Source organism: Gobio gobio (assembly GCF_949357685.1).
Source record: "Gobio gobio genome assembly, chromosome: 23".
NCBI lineage: Eukaryota > Metazoa > Chordata > Actinopteri > Cypriniformes > Gobionidae > Gobio > Gobio gobio.
Window position 1 is genome coordinate 37,906,352 of NC_137119.1, and position 21,136 is coordinate 37,927,487.

The 21,136-nt window shown below is 38.0% G+C and overlaps 1 protein-coding gene across 1 annotated transcript in view; it reads left to right on the top strand.

Moving 5' to 3' along the window:
- Nucleotides 1-17,535: 17,535 nt before the first annotated feature.
- Nucleotides 17,536-21,136, top strand: part of srcin1b (SRC kinase signaling inhibitor 1b) — a gene marked incomplete at both ends in the record, with an annotated part of 59,106 nt that continues 55,505 nt past the window's right edge. Inside the window, 1 exon segment of the mRNA XM_079805677.1 lies at nt 17,536-17,727. Coding sequence (XP_079661803.1) covers nt 17,536-17,727 — 192 coding nt within the window.

Below are 21,136 nucleotides of genomic sequence, written 5' to 3' on the forward strand. Positions count from 1 at the left end.
AGAGCAGCATAGAGCTAAACAGCATCGTATTTCTAAGCAGTAAACATACCAAATAAACTTTTCGGAATCTGATTTTTAAGCATTCGGATTCCAATATTATAAATGCATGGCTGAACTTTATTTTTAATGAATATCCAGCTCACGTGGGGAAGACATTGCACGTATGTTCATTTAACCACGGATTTGTTTGTAAACAAGAGACTGGATTTGCAGACAGGATGAGATTACATGAATGAATGAAGCAACACATTTATGTGAGTAAAACATGTTTTTATATGTGATAGTATTGCATTGTTACAGATCGTTTGATATCTATGGATTATGTGTAGGTGTCTAACAGATCATAACTTAGCACGCTGTCACAGCCTGGAGAATCCTTTATTTGTGGTGTTCTTGGTTCATTACTGTCTTGATGTGTGTTGTTCACTCCCTTGACTCGATATTTGGCGCGCGTGCGCGTGTGTGTCTGTGTGTGTAGCCTACAGTTCGCGGTTATATTAATTGATCGGGCGGGCCAAGTAACGTTAATAAAAAATATATAATTCCAGTCAATCGCGGGTGAGAGATGAATCATTGTGGCATTTTACGAGCCCTGGCTGTGGGCAGGGTGATTCATTCCGGTTGCAGTTTGCCACACGCTGTCACTGACAGGGGGAGCAAAAGCTCATTAAATATGCAAATCTTATCCAATCCTAGCTGTGGGCGTTTACTTCCCAGTCTTCAGTGCGGCACGCCCATCAAAACTGAGCGTGTCTTGAGAGAGCCTCAAAACTAGGGCAGATAATAGCCTATTACTTATTCATTATGATGTTTTTGAATGTAAAAACCACGCGAACGCAATAAGTTGACCTCAGACAACAGTATAAAAAAAAAAAAAAAGCCAGTTAACCCCTTCAATATGAGTTCCCCTAGCCTGTCTATGGTACCCCAGTGGCTAGAAATTTTGATTCTGGGTGTCTTTCTCTGCCTTTGAGAACATGAAAGATCAGACGAGCCGATATGGAATCTTCCCTATATGTCGTCATACGGGGAACGGTTACCTCCCCTTCCTCTGCTTTGCCAGCCCAGAGAATTTGGAGAAAATGGATTCAGTTTATTTTAGTCGCAATGTCAGCACAGGCTTTACAAACAGACTTTTACGATATGGATTCGACAGCACCGCCACAAACAGTGAGTAACAGTGTTCATTAATACCTGATCTGTGATCAGTGATTTCTGATGTGTAGCTAATCATTCAAGTTCACACAGACTTTCTTTCTAAATCGTAAATGCTTCAGTGAATCAAGCCAGTGACTAAACGATCAACTTCACATCGTTTCTCTTTGTAGCATGAAACAAATCTGTTATTTAAATGATTAAACTACAGAGAGCGATCAAAGAACACTCTTTATAATGTCCGAAGCTGTCAATCACACATCGCGAGTAAAACTGCCGTTATAATGAATGACGCCGTTATGCTGCACATAGCTCTTACTGTATTCATGTGGATGTCGTGTTTGCTGTTAGTTGTGGTGAAAGCATTTTATGAGAGAAATAGCGTTGCAATGACGAGATCACTGCATTCACACGATCAACAGACACGATTCGTTCATCTCGACAGCTGTAATAGTAAAAAAAACGTAAAGTATTCGAGATGGGTTCCACATGTAATATGCATTTCGATTGCAAAGATGTCAGCCAATCACAACAGTGGGCGTTTTCACTGAAGTCTCACAGCAGACACGCCCCTCAAACAGAGCATTCAAGCCAGAGAGCTAACATCAGGATAGAAAAATGCCTTTTATTTCTAAATTATGACATTTTATAATGTAAAAATCATACTGACAATATAAGTACACCTCAGGAAACATTATAAAATAATACAAAAAATCCACATCATGGGACCTTTAAGTCTTAAATTCAGCTTTTGACATCAGAGCAATAAATTACATTTGAAAATATATTTGAAATAGAACACATTTGTTTTGAACTGTAATAATATTTCACAATATTACTGTTATTTACGGTATTTTTAATCATATAAATGTAGCCTTGGTGAGCATAAGAGACTTCTTTCCAAAAATATTAAAATATCTTACAGACCCTAAACTTTTGAATCAAATCTAATCGCTCATGCGTTTATAAATGAGGCTTTATATTTCATTTGATAAAAAAAATTCCCCACTGATTCATGTGATTTCATCAGTTCCTCGTCTGATGGTGGGAAATCTTTGATAACGCATCATCAGATTCACTTCTGGGTGCAGCATTTATGAGTTTCAGATTTTCGCTCATTTTCATTCTCTTGTTAGGGGGTCTTCAGATGAACTTCTCTATTACTGTGTCCTGTTAGATTGGTTATTGAAGTCCAGCACAGTCCAGACTGCTTTATTAAACACCTGTAGATGATGGATCTCTTTTAGATTTCCATTGTACGGTATTATATTATTAAACCCAGCATGAATAATCTTTCTTTCTTTCCTCTCTCTTTCTCTCTCTCTCTCTCTCTCTCTCTCTCTCTCTCTCTCTCTCTCTCTCTCTCAGCCTGTTTGCTCACTCTGTGACACACAATGTTTGTACGGTGTCCATGAGAGCGTTTAATAGCGATGTCACCGTAACCATGAGTGATGACCTCCATTGTGATGTCATAACCAGAACCACTTGACACGCCCCTCTTGCGGTCAAGGATTCTGGGGCGTTTCTTATTACACTCTCAGGCCTAAAAAGGACTAGAAAATAAATCAAAACATGCCTCTGTCATATGTAATATAATCTTTCTCTCAGAGTAAGCTTCTTTCTTTTTTATTTATTTGGTTTTTATATGTATTTTATAATACATTTTTGTATTTTATTATTATTATTTTTTTTTTGCTAATTTGTATAATTTCCTACAGTTGAATGAATAAGTCAAATAAATAACTTTTATTAATACATTTTACAGATTATTTCCAGAAATATGTTATATTATATTAATTGTATTATGTTATATTATATTGTATTATATTATATTAAATATGCCACTTATAGTAATTAGAATTTAAAATACGATATTTAGACCCCAAAGTCCTGTTCTTCACTCTTTCCATCCATTTTTTTCTCTCAGCTTTCATCATCTCTGATCTGTTCATGACCCTAAACGAGGGATCATTAATCTCCAGGCCACTTTACTGATTCCCCTCAGGCGAGAATTCCCAGAATCCCCTGACACTTACGGCCGATCGTTCATACCTGTTTAGAGGCGGCAGAGGCTCCGGGGGTCGAAACACCTGTCATGGCACACTTGGTTTATGTGTCTGTCTGAGGAGTGTTAAAATTGGGCGGTAATCAATCTTCGTGTACTCTCTCACACTCACAAACACGTGTGGACATTAGATGAGTGATCACTAGCTAAATTCATCTCTCATGCTTATAGATGATTGCATGATGTCTGTAGTTATAAATAGGTGTATATATATATATATATATATATATATACACACACACTGACTCACCTAAAGGATTATTAGGAACACCTGTTCAATTTCTCATTAATGCAATTATCTAATCAACCAATCACATGGCAGTTGCTTCAATGCATTTAGGGGTGTGGTCCTGGTCAAGACAATCTCCTGAACTCCAAACTGAATGTCAGAATGGGAAAGAAAGGTGATTTAAGCAATTTTGAGCGTGGCATGGTTGTTGGTGCCAGACGGGCCGGTCTGAGTATTTCACAATCTGCTCAGTTACTGGGATTTTCACGCACAACCATTTCCTGGGTTTACAAAGAATGGTGTGAAAAGGGAAAAACATCAGCAGTCCTGTGGGCGAAAATGCCTTGTTGATGCTAGAGGTCAGAGGAGAATGGGCCGACTGATTCAAGCTGATAGAAGAGCAACTTTGACTGAAATAACCACTCGCTACAACCGAGGTATGCAGCAAAGCATTTGTGTGAAGCCACAACACGCACAACCTTGAGGCGGATGGGCTACAACAGCAGAAGACCCCACCGGGTACCACTCATCTCCACTACAAAAAGGAAAAAGAGGCTACAATTTGCACAAGCTCATTAAAATTGGACAATTGAAGACTGGAAAAATGTTGCCTGGTCTGATGAGTCTCGATTTCTGTTGAGACATTCAGATGGTAGAGCCAGAATTTGGCGTAAACAGAATGAGAACATGGATCCATCATGCCTTGTTACCACTGTGCAGGCTGGTGGTGGTGGTGTAATGGTGTGGGGGATGTTTTCTTGGCACACTTTAGGCCCTTAGTGCCAATTGGGCATCGTTTAAATGCCACGGCCTACTTGAGCATTGTTTCTGACCATGTCCATCCCTTTATGACCACCATGTACCCATCCTCTGATGGCTACTTCCAGCAGGATAATGCACCATGTCACAAAGCTCGAATCATTTCAAATTGGTTTCTTGAACATGACAATGAGTTCACTGTACTAAAATGGCCCCCACAGTCACCAGATCTCAACCCAATAGAGCATCTTTGGGATGTGGTGGAACGGGAGCTTCGTGCCCTGGATGTGCATCCCACAAATCTCCATCAACTGCAAGATGCTATCCTATCAATATGGGCCAACATTTCTAAAGAATGCTTTCAGCACCTTGATGACTCAATGCCATGTAGAATTAAGGCAGTTCTGAAGGCGAAAGGGGGTCAAACACAGTAGTATGGTGTTCCTAATAATCCTTTAGGTGAGTGTATGTATATATATATATATATATATATATATATATATATATATATATATATATATATATATATATATATAATATATATATATATATATGTAGACGCATACAAATAAATGTGAATTGAATTTAATTGAATAATCAAAGAGACGTTAATAAACCTGGCATTGTATACTATATTGTTGGCTCTGTGATGAATTGGTTATGTTCCTTTGTTATACAGTAAGTAGCTTTGGATAAAAGCGTCTGCTAAATGTAAATGTAAAATGGCAAAGCCCTGATTGGTACTTTGAGGGCTCTCCTAGTTGCTGATTGGCTATCACAATGGTTTTTTTACTTTGGTACCATTATTGGCCTGCTTAAATTCTTGGAGAGACTTTAAATGTTTTAAAATGACTCTTTTTGTTGGTAGATGTGGGTGGGGCACAAAGGCTTGTATATAGGAAGCCTGTTTGGACATAATTATTATTATTTGGTGCACCTATTGGCACAGAAATTACACACTTCTGCTTTAATGTAGGTTTCTGGTGGCAATCAAGGTGTAATTTTTCCTGTCAGCCCTGGTAGCATGTTTATAGTTCATGATACACCAAAAACCTTCTTTCTCTCTTTGTCAAGTCTTTGATTTTCAGGGGAAAAAACTTAGGCCTACACATTTAGCTAAAGAGGATATAATTATAATACTAAAATACTAATACTAAACTATAATAGTATTTCAGTGATACTAAAATAACACTGAACTTATACTTAATATCCCATCTGACACTACAGACATGAGTCATACTTAACATTTATACTTTTGACTGACACTTTTATCCGAGAGGATTACATTGCATTGTTGACTTATAAATAGCTCTGATTTCCACTATAATTTACTGCAGAATTGACTGCCTTACCATTCACAGAGAACTGTATTTACATTGAATAACGCATGAAGCGAGCAGTGGAAGAAAACGCAAGGACGTTTTGTAAAAGTTGATCTTATTTCAATCTTGAGTGCTGCGTTATTAGAAAGCTGTGACATCTCGGCGCGAGACACTGCAAAATAATTCTCTTTTATAATTTTCAGCAACGGTCAGTGTTGCCAAGTGCGGTACGGTTTTACGCAATTTTGACCAGTTAACAGGGATTTTGAAAGGCAATAGACCTTATCCAGAGCATTATTCAGGCTGTGAGGTTTATGGACTTTCATGGTCTAGTAAGGTAGTAAAAACATTGTTAAAATAGTCCATGCGCATAAGGTTACGTTTGACGTTTGATATTCGCAATAGGGACCGTCTCTAAAGTTACGACATTGATATACACATTTCTAACTTCAATAGCATTTGAACAGAATGACTGTGAAGTGTTCAAGCCTCAGCTATGATGCACACCTTTTACATATTTGAAAGTATCAATATTTAGACATGATTTGACAGTTTATTTGAAAAATTATCAAATATGATACTGTAAGTCATTCTGTTCAAATGCTATTGAGCTTTAAAGTATGGCATATTTTGTATATGATTCTGTACAGTAGTGAAAAAAGCATCAATATTTAGACATGATTTGACAGTTTGTTTGAAAAATTATCAAATATGTCAAAGGTGTGCATCATAGCTGAGGCTTAGATAGATGAACACTTTACAGTTGGTTTTGACACTGTAAGTCATTCTGTTCAAATGTGTTAGAAATGTGTATACCAATGTCGTATGTAACTTTAGAGACAGTCCCTAGATTTGCGAATATCGAACGTCCAACGTCAAACCAACTTTATGCCAGTGTCCGAAAAAGATCTTCATTTGTGTTCAGAAGATGAACGAAGGTCTTACGGTTTTGGAACGACATGGGGTGAGTATAATTAAGGACATAATTTAAATTTTTGGGCGAACTTTTCCCTTTACATAATAGTACAAACCACTGAGATGTATGTCTATCCATCACAGCCTCGCTTTCATTCCCGTTAAAAATCAAAGATGGCGCTGGTTTTGTTACACAAACCTGGCAATGGTCAAAGACCAACGTGTTATAGCTAATGTTTACATAGACAAACAATGGAAAGTTGAGCAGTGGAATGGAAAAGCTATCTTCTACTGCAGTTGTATTATTTAGTTGACTCCATCCCAGTTGTTGGTTTTTTCCAAATAGAGTTATGAATAAATGATCTGTAATTAGTATTAAATGTTAATTGTGTGTGCTCACCTCAGACTGCTTGTGAGTGTTCTTTGCCTTCTGGTGGGAAAATATGTTAGCCCAGCTGGGTAGACTGTTTACACACCAACAGACATGACTTCAGAAACAAGAAAGTTCAATCATAGTAGGGTTCCTTGAGGTCAGCACTGAGCATCAGGCCATATAATGCAATAGTATCTGCTATTCACAGCTTAAAAATGGCGTCATATGCCTTTAGAAGACTTGGATTATAGTGCACACGACACGTTGTTTGGACTACTTTTATTGTGCTTTTTAATGTATATATTGCTTCAAATAGTGAGTTCTGTTGTTGAATATGTAAAATACTATTCTAGGTTATTCTGCCAGTTTCCGTGTCCAAAGATCGGGTCATCGGGGGCATCGCCTTCGACTGTCAGGGTTGCCAGATGCCAGCAGGGTTTTCCAGCCCAAAACTTCGCCAAAAAACGCCGCCCAATTTTTTTTGGCTTGTTTCTCGTTTAAATACAAATCATTAACAAGCTTTAAAATTAACAATTTATCGACTAGCCTATATAAACCCTAGAAATTAAATTGAGCTTATTTACACACAAAAAAAAAAAGTTATAAATCATTTATATTATTTTTAATACAAATAATAATAAGGTATTAGGAAAATGACCTTGTATCTGCTAATTCTTTTAATCAGTGTTAAAATAAAAAAATAAGAAACCGCGTTTCCATATTTCATTTATGATTTAAAAAAGGAAAACGGACTGGACGCAAAAGCGTCCTCAGTCTGACCATTATACTATTAAACTATAAGCTTATGTTACGGAAAATAATGCGATCAACTTAGGCGATCAATGAGTCTGTTTATTGTCAATAAAAGTCGCTTGGAATGAAAACATGAAAACACTGAGTGGATATATGGACATAAAAAATAACCCACTTTAACATTTCAATTATTTCAATTAGCCACATGAAACATGCATATTCATGAATAATATTACATGAAAATCGCGTTGAACATATTATTTATAGAACATGTGTCAGTGCGCTCTTTGCAGAAGCAGAACGTTGGCGCATGGCGGGCCATCTCTACACAAAAAAATATTTTCATACGCTAAATATAATAGCAAACTTGAGTTTAACACCTGTGATTTTGAACAATTAGGCCTAATATAAAGCTATAGCCTATATTCCACGAACCGATATGAGCTGAAGGTAGTGGGAGGGAGCGTCTGTTGTGAGTTTACGTCAGGGCACGTCAGCCAGCCCAGAGCTGTAGTGTGTGTGTGTGTGTGTGTGTGAGAGAGTGAGTGAGTGAGTGAGTGAGTGAGAGAGACTGCTGCCTGCTGAACAGAGGGTCGCAGGAAGAAGGATCTGAAGTGCCGGTGTCTCAGCTACAAAAAACCCGCCGAACTGATCCAAAACCAGCCCAATTTTTATCCACCCGCCCAAACCCATTTTTGCCCGCAAAATAGATTGCGAAACCGCCCAATTATATGGCAACCCTGTCGACTGTCGCCCGATCCACTATGCACCGGCCTCTTACGATCCCTCCTGCAGGCTGGAGCCCACGAGGGCGGTCCCACGTCGCTAATTCGGGCCCCATGGGCCTGGCTCCAGGGCGACGTCTCTGTCCTTGATTTTATTTTCCTCATAATGGGTTTGTGAACTTAGTCTGGCCCGTCACCAAGGACCTGTTTGCCTTGGGAGACCCTACCAGGGGCATATAGCCCCGGACAACATAGCTCCGAGGATCATTCGAGTACTCAAACCCCTCCACCACGATAAGGTGACAGTTCAAGGACTGGAAGAGACCACCGGGGAAGACCTAGGACACGCTGGAGGGATCATTTCTCCCGGCTGGCCTGGGAACACCTCAGTATTCCCCCGGAAGAGCTGGAGGAAGTTTTTAGGGAGAGGGAAGTCTGGGCGTCTCTGCTTAGACTGTTGCCCCTGCGACCCGGCCCCGGATAAGCGGAAGATGATGGATGGAGGTTATTCTGTCCACCTTATTTGAACAGACAATTCTAATGGTTCTGTATAAAACGGAGAGAACAACAGAATATATAGATGTGTCATGCTGTAATCACCTGATCACTCTCTCATTGGTCGATTGCTATAGTCTCTGCCCACTTGTCCATCTCATCTAGAGAAGATTTAAAAGCTCTTGTGGTAGATCATCATGTGATGGGACTATCTATGGATGAATTTCTCTCATTCTCTGGAAATGCTTTATCCATCCTCATTTCTTCCCTGCGGTATGCTAATATAATGGTTCCTCCTTTGATCTCGCACCTCTTCAGTGGGTTTTGTTGTTTTGGGTGTCTTTATTACTTTGGGCCTCTATTTTGGGCTCCTTGGTGGGTGTTGTGTCTCCACAGCATCACTGAGAAAAACATTTTCTTTTGAGTTGTTTTCTCGCCAGTTTTCTTTGGAGTTTTTCTCATTTTCATGTCCGACCTGCTAGAATGTCTTGAGTGCAGGATGCAACACATTATTTTAAAATAGGGCGATTAAATTGTGTTTTTTATTGTATTTTTAGATAGTATTTTTTTGGTCAGTTGGTGATTTAGTTGGTTAATTGGTCAATATTTGGTTAGTTGGTGATTTAGTTGGTCAATTGGTTATTTTGTTATTTGATTGTTTAGGTCATTTATTTAGTTGGTTATTTTTTTAAGTTATTATTTAGGTAGTTATTTAATTGTTTATTAAGTTAGTTTGCCATTTTAATAGTCCTGGGGTGTGACCATTTAAAAAATATATAATTCATATTTTTATTTATTATTATTATTATTAGGGCTAGAGTGACTCATTAGTGTATTATTTGATTATTCGATTAAAGGGTTAGTTCACCCAAAAATGAAAATTCTGTCATTAATTACTCACCCTCATGTCGTTGGACACCCGTAAGACCTCCGTTCATATTCGGAACACAAATGAAGATATTTTAGTTGAAAGCTGATGGCTGAGAAAGGCTTCACACAGGCCTCCATTGGCATTCAGTACATTGACACTTCCAAGATCCATGAAAGGCACTTAAAACGTCGTTACAAAGTCTATCTCACCACAGTGGCTCTACAATAATCATACAATGCGACGACAATAGTTTTTGTGTGCAAAAAAAAATCAAAATAACACCTTTATCCAACTTGTTCTCGACTTCCGTGTGCGCCTCCACGACGCATGCGCGAGAATATGACGCAGATCCGGCGTTCAGACACATGACCCAGAAGCGATTTGTTTACGAGCAGAGGAAGACGCGCGTATCTAAGCTGTTGGATTCTACATTGATCGTGCTTTAGGTCTCAGCGTAGTGCTCAAAATGGGGCTTAAGTGTGTATTTCATCGATTCCCGAACACCGGCGCTACGTCATATTCTCGCGCATGCGTCGTGGAGGCACACACGGAAGTCGAGAACAAGTTGGATAAAGGTGTTATTTTGATTTTTTTTTGCGCACAAAAACTATTGTCGTCGCATTGTATGATTATTGTAGAGCCACTGTGGTGAGATAGACTTTGTAACGACGTTTTAAGTGCCTTTCATGGATCTTGGAAGTGTAAATGTACTGAATGCCAATGGAGGCCTGTGTGAAGCCTTTCTCAGCCATCAGCTTTCAACTAAAATATCTTCATTTGTGTTCCGAATATGAACGGAGGTCTTACGGGTGTCCAACGACATGAGGGTGAGTAATTAATGACAGAATTTTCATTTTTGGGTGAACTAACCCTTTAATCGCTTAAAAAAAATTAAAATCGCAGGGTTCGAACAAGGTGCTTAAAGTGATTGAAGTACTTGAATTTGACTTTTTAAAATGAAATTCCTGGAAAAACCTTGAAAACAGCCATATTTTTGAAAAAATACAGTGTGCATAAATTATTGAAAGACAATATAGCTCGGTATATGAAATTACTAGTGTTTAATTATTTTGATAAAATGAATGCTGCTGATCTGATATAGATATAGAGCCCTTTCACGTGTATGAGCATGATATTGCTCATATAAATATCCAAGTATATGACACAGTTTTCATTCTTCAGGTCAATCAATCATATATTAATGGGAAAAAATAGTTTTAAATAAGGAAAGCAATATCTTTGTCATAGTATCGTTTCAATGGTTAAAGTTACAGTACAACATTCATTGCATGCTTTGCATGTACTGAACTTTATTTGTACCATTTTGTTTTATTAGTTTATATTTATTTATCTATTTACCTTTTTAGAGTTTGAAAGATAATAAAGATATTGTTTGATAAAGTAGTGCTTGAAAAGTCTTTAAAAAAGTCCTGAAATTTCAATTTCAGGCATTGCAGTGTATAAATGGTATAAAACTGTATAATAATTATAAAAGCTGTCACTAAAAATGTTATGTTAACCATACATTTACATGTGAATCATCTGCAACACTGTAAGACATATTTCAAGAAATAATTTTGTTGTCCTCTGCTCCTTTTAATTATTTGAGAGCTCACATTCTGGCTGTAGTGTTAATGCAATGCAGATATAAGCAAAATGGATCTCACTGTTAGTTGTATAATAAATTCAAATAAACATTTACAGTGTGTGTGCATGACATCGTTCTCAGCTTAATTTCGGTGTTGTGAGAGAGTCCAGAGGTTGTATGCTGTGGGTTTCTCAGTTTGACAGGTCAGACAGCGTTAGTGTTGGCTGACATGTGCTAGAGCTCACCGTGCCGGATCCTCCGGCAGAACACACACAATTCATAATTCTTCCATCAGCACAGGGTTGCCAGGCGTAGGTATGACAACCTGCCTGTTTCATCATGTTCAGCCTTTATCACACCATCAGACAATTTCCGACCCACCATCATCTTCCTGTCTTATCTACATCCATGATTTCCTCTTATTCCCTACTTGAACACGGCAGTTTTCCCTCCCGTTGGGCTTGAGAGATACGACTGTATCGCAGGGCCGTGCAGAGAGTTCGTCAGGGGCAGGGGCTCAAATGTAAAAAAGGGGCAATATGTAAATATATATATATTCAAGATTCAAGATTCAAGATTCAAGAGTTTTATTTGTCACATACACAGTTATATACACAATATACAACTGGCAGTGAAATGTAAACAGGTCCGCTCCATGGACAGTGCAAATAACAGTTACAAGAAATTAAAATAGAAATAGAATAAAATTAGAAAAAAAAAGTATTAACATAAGTAGAATATAAATAAATCAAGTAAAAGATAAAAATAGGAAATAAGATAAAAATAAAAATATAAAAATTAAAATATAAAAATATAAAAAAATAAGTGGATATGATAAGTGAGATAAACTGTAGACTTAGAAATAAGTGGTTAACATAAATATATATATATGTATATATAAAGAAGTATAATGTGCAAGGTTTATTACAGGTTGTTACGCAGTAACAATAGGAAAGTAAAGTGCAGTGCAATGGCAGTATGTGGATGTTAATGTTTAAGTAGCTTATTATATATATATATATATATATCCTTACGCTCATCAAGCCTGCATTTATTTAATCAAAAATACAGAAAAAACAGTAGCTTAATATTGTGAAATATTATTACATTGTGTTCTTTTTAACTTTTTATTAATCAAAGAATCTTTAAAAGAGTATCACAGTTTCCATCATTGACATTAAATCCTCATATTAGAATGATTTCTGAATGATCATGTGACACTGAAGAGTGGAGTAATGATGCTGAAAATACAGCTGTGATCACAGGAATAAATTATATTTTAAATTATTTTAAAATAGAAAACCATTATTTAATATATTTCACAATATTGCTGTTTTTTATCAAATAAATGCAGGCTTGATGAACATAAGAGACTTATTTCATAATGCTGCATAATATTCAAAAATGGTAATATAATAAAGTCCTTTCATGTAACCATTTCGCCACACTTCACTTAATAGGCCTGTAGGTGCCGGTGGCACTTGGGTTTTGTTAACTTTGATAGTTTCATGAAATAGTAAACGATGTATCAATTTAGGCTACATAAACACAAGTGAATTTAACACTACTTACCATTAATGCGACTTTTGCTGCTGTGGTTTTGTGCAGGAATTTGTTTATTGTCTGTTAAAATCCATTTTGTCAGTGATGCAATTTATAAAATGAGCCAAACCGCAGGAAATTGTTCCACAAACGTTAGTTCGTCTGTCCATGTAATTTTCAGCCGATTTATGAATAAGAACAGAAAATTACCGCTCCACATGCCCAATGGAATTTGAACTTGCTTTGCCAGATCACGATTGGTTGGTGTATATACATGACAAACGGGCATTGGTGAATTGTGTAATACTTTAAAATAAATAGCTCATATATAGCTTTGTAATTAAATCAACACATTAGCTCTGATTATGGATGAAAAAAAAAATATTGGTTTACTTTTTTCCCGTGAGGCCACACACTCTCTGAAAGGACCATATTTGGCTCGAGAGCCGCTTCCGAACAGTGGAAAATCAGCTGTCAATCAAAACGAACGCAACCCATAGCAACGCGTTAAGGCAACGCCTCAACAGAAATTGTCCGACTTTTGAGCCGTTCGTTACTATTGTATGCATTGTCATGTTATAATAATCACATTTATTTAGTTTTATTGACCACAATATTATCATTGATATTTGTCTGAGAGGGGCACTTGTGATTCATTTTGAAAAAGGGCAGGGGCTCGAGCACCCAAAGCCCCCCCCTCTGCACGTGCCTGCTGTATCGTACACAGCATGTGTGAAGACCTCAGGGTTTAACTGTGTGTGAATGTCACGTCTTTACTGTCACACTAGTGCTTCATAAATTATTTTATTGGATCAGTTCATTTAGCTATAATTTTTTAATTAATATTATCTAATTATGTTTGCAATACTACTATTGCTTTAATTTCAGGTTAGTGATTTGAACAAACTCATGCTGCACCATTTATGCTACGGCATGAATGGACATCAAATCTAGGGATTCGAATATTAGCAATTTCAAGAATTAATTTTGGTTTATTCAATGCTAATAAAATCTGAATTTAAATGTTTGTGGGTCATATCTGAGTAAAGAGGCAGTGCTCAGTTACCAGTGTTATTTAAATGCTATAATAGTATTTATTCATATTTTGAATGAGATTCTGTTTTTTTGTTTGTTTTATGTATACATTTTTATTTAATTTTCTTTGTTTTATTTTTAAGTATTTAAGTCAGTTTTATTTTAGTACTTCAACTTAACCCTTATTTTTATTTCAGTTAATTGCCAAGGCATTTCATTAAAAAAAGTTAGTTTTTCATCTAATTATTTTATTTTAATGAATGTTAATTTTAGTTAACAATAACAACACTATCAAGTACATCTCTTAATCAGATTTTTTTTATACTTCGATACAGTAAGCCGTTTTGGAAACTAGTCGTCTTTTGTAGTGAACGTTTTTGTGGGTAATAGCCTAGAAAGCATGCAAGGGGTATGCCCGATGGGGGTATTGTGATTGGCACAAATATCGATTTCGATCTTGATTCAGTATCAATTCGTATGTATATATCCTACTGTACATATAAGGAAAAAAAGTTTGTTTTTTAGCACTATTTTAAACTTTTCTTGGGTTAAATTATATTTGATTGCATTCATTAATATTCACTCATGTTTGCTTATATAAGTATCATTAAAAATATTAGGTTGTAAGTTATTAACTTTTTAAAATTTCACATTTAAAGAAATTTAGTGTTTGATCATGTCTAAATATGTATTCAAATGCAAAACCTAAAAATAAGAAGTTATGATCTGCAATACTTTTTTGAGCAACCAGACTAGCCAATCACCTAGTAGGTAAACCATGGCTTTACAAATGAAAATTATTATTTTTCCAGCCACAAAATGACTCTAATTTGCCTCTTTGCATTGGGATTTAACCTTAATTACTACACTAATTGTAATATAAATAATACAAAATATTTTAAGTGGTCATTAATGGACCATAATTATTGCCCAAATAGGCCTATTTAGTACCAAAAGATAAAAAATATTCAATACATTTTATTAAACTAAAATATAGAACATTTACTTAATTGAAAAATAGTTAAGGTGCATGGTCACATTTGACCACCTATGAATGTGACCAATTAGTAAGCAATGAGGGCTAAATACAAGAAAAACATTAATATTAATGTTAACAATGTTGCATCTCCATCACTCTCCATGATAAAATGATCCTGTAAATATGGTTGACGTAATAAAAAATTGCTGCAAATATCTGCATAGTAAAACTGTTGTGTATCAGCTTATAAGCCATTCACATGCATTGACAGAGCGCTGGTTTGTTTAGAACAGGGAAGGGCAACAGTTTTAGTCTGAGGGCCACAGTTACTTTGACAAAGTAAACGGAGGGCCACACTTTGGACAATTGCAATTAAACATAGTTACATGATTAAATCGTACTTAATTAAATGCAGTACTTAATTAAATGCTTAATTAAATGCAGATATGTATAAGGCTACAGTTACTTTGACTTTTGCCAGCCTATTTCAAGGCCTAATATATATATATTTGTGCGGCCTGTCTGACATAGGCTCTAAGGTTCCAATAACTGGATTTACTTTCAAGGATTAATTTACTACACTACCCTGCATATTGTTCAACTGTCATTCATGCCAGCTGTAGCTATTCAATATCGAAAACTATTAACAAAACTGCAAATGTCTGTGTGCAGGTTACATTAACATACAGACTTCAGGCAATCTGGCTTGGAATTATAAAATTGAATTGGGGATACCTTCATCACTAAATGAAAAACATATTCAGCTTATTTCACTTGTTATTATTGATTTTTTTGTAATTTCTTTTTTAACATATGTTGTTTAAATCTTTTATAAAATAGAACAATTTAAGTGCAGATCAACTTCATCACACGTATGTTTGCTTGAAAGATAAAGAACAACATGGAATAGTCCAATGCGTCTCACAGAATTTAAATTTGATTTAGCTGTATCATCATCACCATCTACAGGACATGCATGCAGTATGAAATGCAGTATGAAATGGGGCACATGAAATTGTTAAGGGGGCTTAACGTTATACCATCAATGATCAATACACACTGATAACTAGCTTAATAAAAAGATAAGCCAGCGTCATTTATTATGCATATATTAACCCTTGTTTCACGCTTAATTTTAATATTCTAACTGACTCCCCAGTGAGTTTTTTCAAGGCGATTCCTATTTTAGATTGTTCCCCCTTAATGTTTCCATGGCGATGCGTCATATTTGTCACGTGACACCGCACCCACAATAACACTGTATTACAGATGCATCGCTTTTATTCCCAGAGAATCAGGGTCATCAGTTTCTCCCGAAATACGTGCAAGAAAGTGGCCGGTGAACTGTGACAAGAATAGAGTAAACTTAATAGTTACTTCTACTATGTTTGTCTGGTATAATATCACTTCGGAAAAATTATATTTGAATAGATTGTTATTGCTGCTTCCACAGCCATCAGTGTGTATTTTACAAACTCCAAATGTATTGTTTTACTCGTGCTTATGTGTATTGAAATGTCTGAAACCTAAAATAAACATGAGGTTGAACAAAAACTGCATAGTTGTGATTTATGACAGCGCTGAGGCTGAGCTCGTCCGTCTCTGGCTCAGCGCCAACCAACGCGCAACAGCACAGTTTCAATCCGGCAGTCATGCGACGTCACTGAACATCCTAAATAGCATGTGGGACCGAACTCTCAGGGGCACAGAAGTAAAAATCCCATATATGCGACCATAACGATCAAAAGCTTAAACATTTCATTTGTAATCCTGAATACAAAAATTCAACTTTCATCCAAATTGCCAGCACATCGAGCGCATCGCGGGGGCCGGATTGAAGCACTATGCGGGCCGGATCCGGCCCCCGGGCCGTATATTGCCCATGTATGGTTTAGAAGCTCTAACTGTTATGCCACATTAGAGCCAATACGCTATGTATTGTTTGCATTTCGTATTCAATTGTAAAAGCTTAGACTTTAATATCAAAAGCTGTTGTGGCAGTTTGGCGTGAGATTTAAAAAGGTTAATGAATAACGACGCGCAATATGTGGTGGCGGGTGTTGATTCTGTGGCGCACCGGCACAAATTAGTCTATGTGTGGGAAACACTGACATTCCTTTCTTGATGTGCGTTGTTCACTCTCTTGACTTGATATTTGAAGGAAAATGTAATCGTGGAAGTTTTGATCATGCTGATTTGTCTGACTCTGCAGTGAGGCTTGTGCGTGTATGTGTGTGTGTTACCCTGTGGGTAAATCATTCCGGTTGCAGTTTTTCCACACGCTTTCAAAACAATTCCTCACGTATACTCACGGGGAGCAGAAGCTCAGTATAATATGCAAAGCTTATCCAATCACAGCAGTGGGCGTTTACTTCCAAGTCTTCAGTGCGGCACACCCTAAAAAATGAGCGTTCCTTGAGAGAGCCTCAAAACCAAGGAAGAAAATAGCCTATTACTTATTCATTATGATGTTTTTGAATGTAAAAACCACGCAAACGTCATAAGTTGACCTCAGACAACAGTATAAAAATTTTAAAAAGCCAGTTGACCCCTTTAAAAAGCTCTAATCCTAATCTAGCAAACCATTTGTTGTATATATATCGACTCCATCCAACATACCAGATACCAGCTCTTAACCTTTTACTTTTACTTTTTTCACCCTACAGTTTTGTGAAGGAGAAGGAGAGAGGGAGAACTAGAAGAAAAACTGTGCAGATAAAGTGCTTGTGATGTTGCGTGGGGAAGATGCAGAATATCAGCGCCGCTATCACACTCTGGGCAGTAACACGCGTCGCCTCTCCAACCCAGACATGGAGGCCTTTGCTAAGCTCCACAAGAGCGGCGACATGGAGCATCAGCGAAACAAATACCCTCCGCAGCACGCCGCCACGCTGGTCAGCACTAACTGCGCGAGACAGCAGGTAACATGTATGTGAGAGTGTGAAAGTGTGTGAGTGTGTGGCCTATACAGTGCTCCTTTGTGATCGTACCTGTGAATCGGGCCTGGTTTGACACAATTCCCCTCCACTTGCTCAGAATGAATGCTCTAAGAATGTTTTATATTCTATCGTCATGATGTTTAAACATTGAAAAGGCCTTTGATGAGTGTTTTTCAGCTTGTCGTGTGGTTTTTGTCCAGTTTTTTTCTGTTTCTCTCTTCTCTTCTGTCTGTCAGACTTCCTCCTACCTCTAATCATCTCTTTCAACATCCTCCTCCTCTTTGCAGTCATTCTTTTCTTTTTTCTTTTTTAGTAGTGAAGTGGTTCTTGATAAGTCAACCATCACTACTGTTATTGCTCATTCTGGGATTGGAACAATGTGGCAGTGTTGTTAATGCTAACTAAAACTAAAGGTATGGTCTCTAAGTGAATTTCAGCAACTTTTGTGGGCAAAGAACGTCCATTGTTTATTGTCAATAGCGTTGCAATGTGTGAAGTCAGCTCCTGCATACTTTGACTCGATTCTACGTCGCCACACCCCCACCAGAAGCCTTCGTTCAACCAAGGAGCGAAGGCTTGTGGTACCTTCACAGAGAGGCAAAAAATCCCTTTCCAGAACATTTTCATTCAACGTTCCCAGCTGGTGGAACGATCTTCCCACCGCCATCCGAAACGCGGATTCATTGACAACATTCAAAAGTCAACTAAAAACTCATCTCTTCCGTGAGCACTTAACCTCCTAAAAAAAAAAAAAAAAAAAAACGTTCCTTTCCTCTTTTCCTCCTCTTTCCCGCCCTACTCTAGCCTGTGCTACACTGAGAAATTTACACGGACCAAGTATTTCAGGCACTTGTTGCGCTTACTCGACTCTCCACGACCAATCGCTTATTGTCCCCCCAAGTTGTAAGTCGCTTTGGATAAAAGCGTCTGCTAAATGCATAAATGTAAATGTAAATGTAAATGAAGTACTGCTCACACAGAAGTCACTTTCAAAACAAACAGCTTTCTGTTGGTCAGCGCAGCGAATTCTCATAACCAACTTGAAAATTGAAAACACCACAGGTGTATAAATCAAGCACCTCGGCATGCAGACGCTTCTACAAACATTTGTGAAGGAATGGGTCGCTCTCAGGAGTTCAGTGAACTCAAGCGTGGTACCGGGATAGGTTGCTACCTGTGCATAAGTCCATTCGTGATTTTTTTTCACTACTAAATATTCCACAGTCAACTGTTAGAGTTATTATAACAAAGTGGAAGCAATTGGGAACAATAGCAAGTGGTAGAACACGTATCACAGAGCAGGGTCAGCACATGCTGAGGGTCACAGTGTGCAGAAGTCGCCAACTTTCTGCAGAGTCAATCGCTACAGACCTCCAAACTTCATGTGGCCTTCAGATGAGCTCAAGAACAGTGTGTAGAGCTTCATGGAATGAGTTTCCATGGCCGAGCAGCTCATCCAAGCCTTACATCACCAAGTGCAATGCAAAGCGTGGGATGCAGTGGGGTAAAGCACGCCGCCACTGGACTCTAGAGCAGTGGAGACGTGTTCTCTGGAGTGACCAATCACGCTTCTCTATCTGGCAATCCGATGGACGAGTCTGGGTTTGGCGGTTGCCAGGAGAACGGTACTTGCCTGACTATATTGTGCAAAGTGTAAAGTTTGGTGGAGGGGGGATTATAGTGTGGGGTTGTTTTTCAGGTGTTGGGCTTGGCCCCTTAGTTCCAGTGAAAGGAACTCTTAATGCTTCAGCATACCAAGACATTTTGGACAATTTCATGCTCCCAACTTTGTGGGAACAGTTTGGGGATGGTCCCTTCCTGTTCCAACATGACTGCTCTCCAGTGCACAAAGCGTCGGGCCATAAAGACATGGATGAGCGAGTTTGGTGTGGAGGAACTTGACTGGCCTGCACAGAGTCCTGACCTCAACCCGATAGAACACCTTTGGGATGAATTAGAGCAGAGACTGAGAGCCAGGCCTTCTCGTCCAACATCAGTGCCTGACCTCACAAATGTGCTTCTAGAAGAATGCTCAAAAATTCCCATAAACACACTCCTAAACCTGTGGAAAGCCTTCCCAGAAGAGTTGAAGCTGTTAGAGCTGCAAAGGGTCTCCATATTAAACCCTACGGAATGCAGACATCCCAAAACTTTTGGCAATATTTATATAATGGAATAAGTTCCACTGGCAGATTTAGCTCATTTTCAGATTGGTCACGTGACTTTACTGCGCTGTGCTGACCAATAGAAGCTTTTTAGAAGTTACTTCTATGTGAGCAGTGTTTTTTTTACAGTACATTGCACTATTAACAATAGACAATTGACCTTTTTACCCACAAAATGTTACTGAACCTTTCGTTTAAGTTAACATTTACATTCTAAAATACCGTAGAAACCGCATAGCAACACCCTGGCAACGACAAACAACAGCCTAACATCATGAATGCGGAACTTTTGAATGCTCAAGCACTGAAATTATCATTACAAAAAAATATATATTTGCTTATGTTTGCAGTTGTAAATCCATATTGTCATTTCCTCTTTTCCTTTAGCCATCTCTCTCTCTCTCTCTCTCTCTCTCTCTCTCTCTCTCTCTGTGTGTGTGTCATGATCTATTCCCTCTTTCTTTTTCCTCCTTGGAATCTATCCATCCTTCCTTGTATTTGCTCTGTATATTTGCCAGTCTGGCTGCATCCACCGTCTCCAAACACCACTGGAATGAGAAAGAGAGAGAAGGGAGTCTACCGTTACCATGGTAACCGAGCCCATGTAGGGAAATCAATGATATCACATAGCTAGCTGGCAGATAGCAGGAGTGGGTACTGAGACACAGAGGGAGGAAAACCGCTGAAGGACAGAGTCAACGTGAAACGCCTTTCGCTTTTTACTTCCATAACGTGACGTATTTGCGCGTGAACCGAGAGATAATGCAGGGCAGGACTCGGTTTTATCGTTCAGGAGTCGATTGGCTCTTGTAATGTGAGGATTGCGTATCAGAATGTGAGTTTGCAGTGGATTGTGGGAGTCTGATCCCCTCCTGAAACTCCACCGGCGCACACTTTTTGAGGAGGCTTTTTAACCGGGACGTGGAGGCTGAAGGTCAAGCTCACCCTCCCGAGCATCTTCAAGTGTCCCAATGGTAATGCTTCTTAAAATCTACTGTTATTTGATTGTATTGCAATAACCTTTGTTACATATAATGTTAACAGGCATTGAATTAATATTGGCAAATATCATGCATTGCAACAGTACAATGACTCAATAGTTATTAGGCTATTTGTTAGTTAAATAACATTTAACAATCAGCCAAAAGGGAAACTTGTTGCACAGGCGATTATGATGACAAACTGTTTTCTTTGGAATAGCATGCACTGAATCATGCACTAGAAGT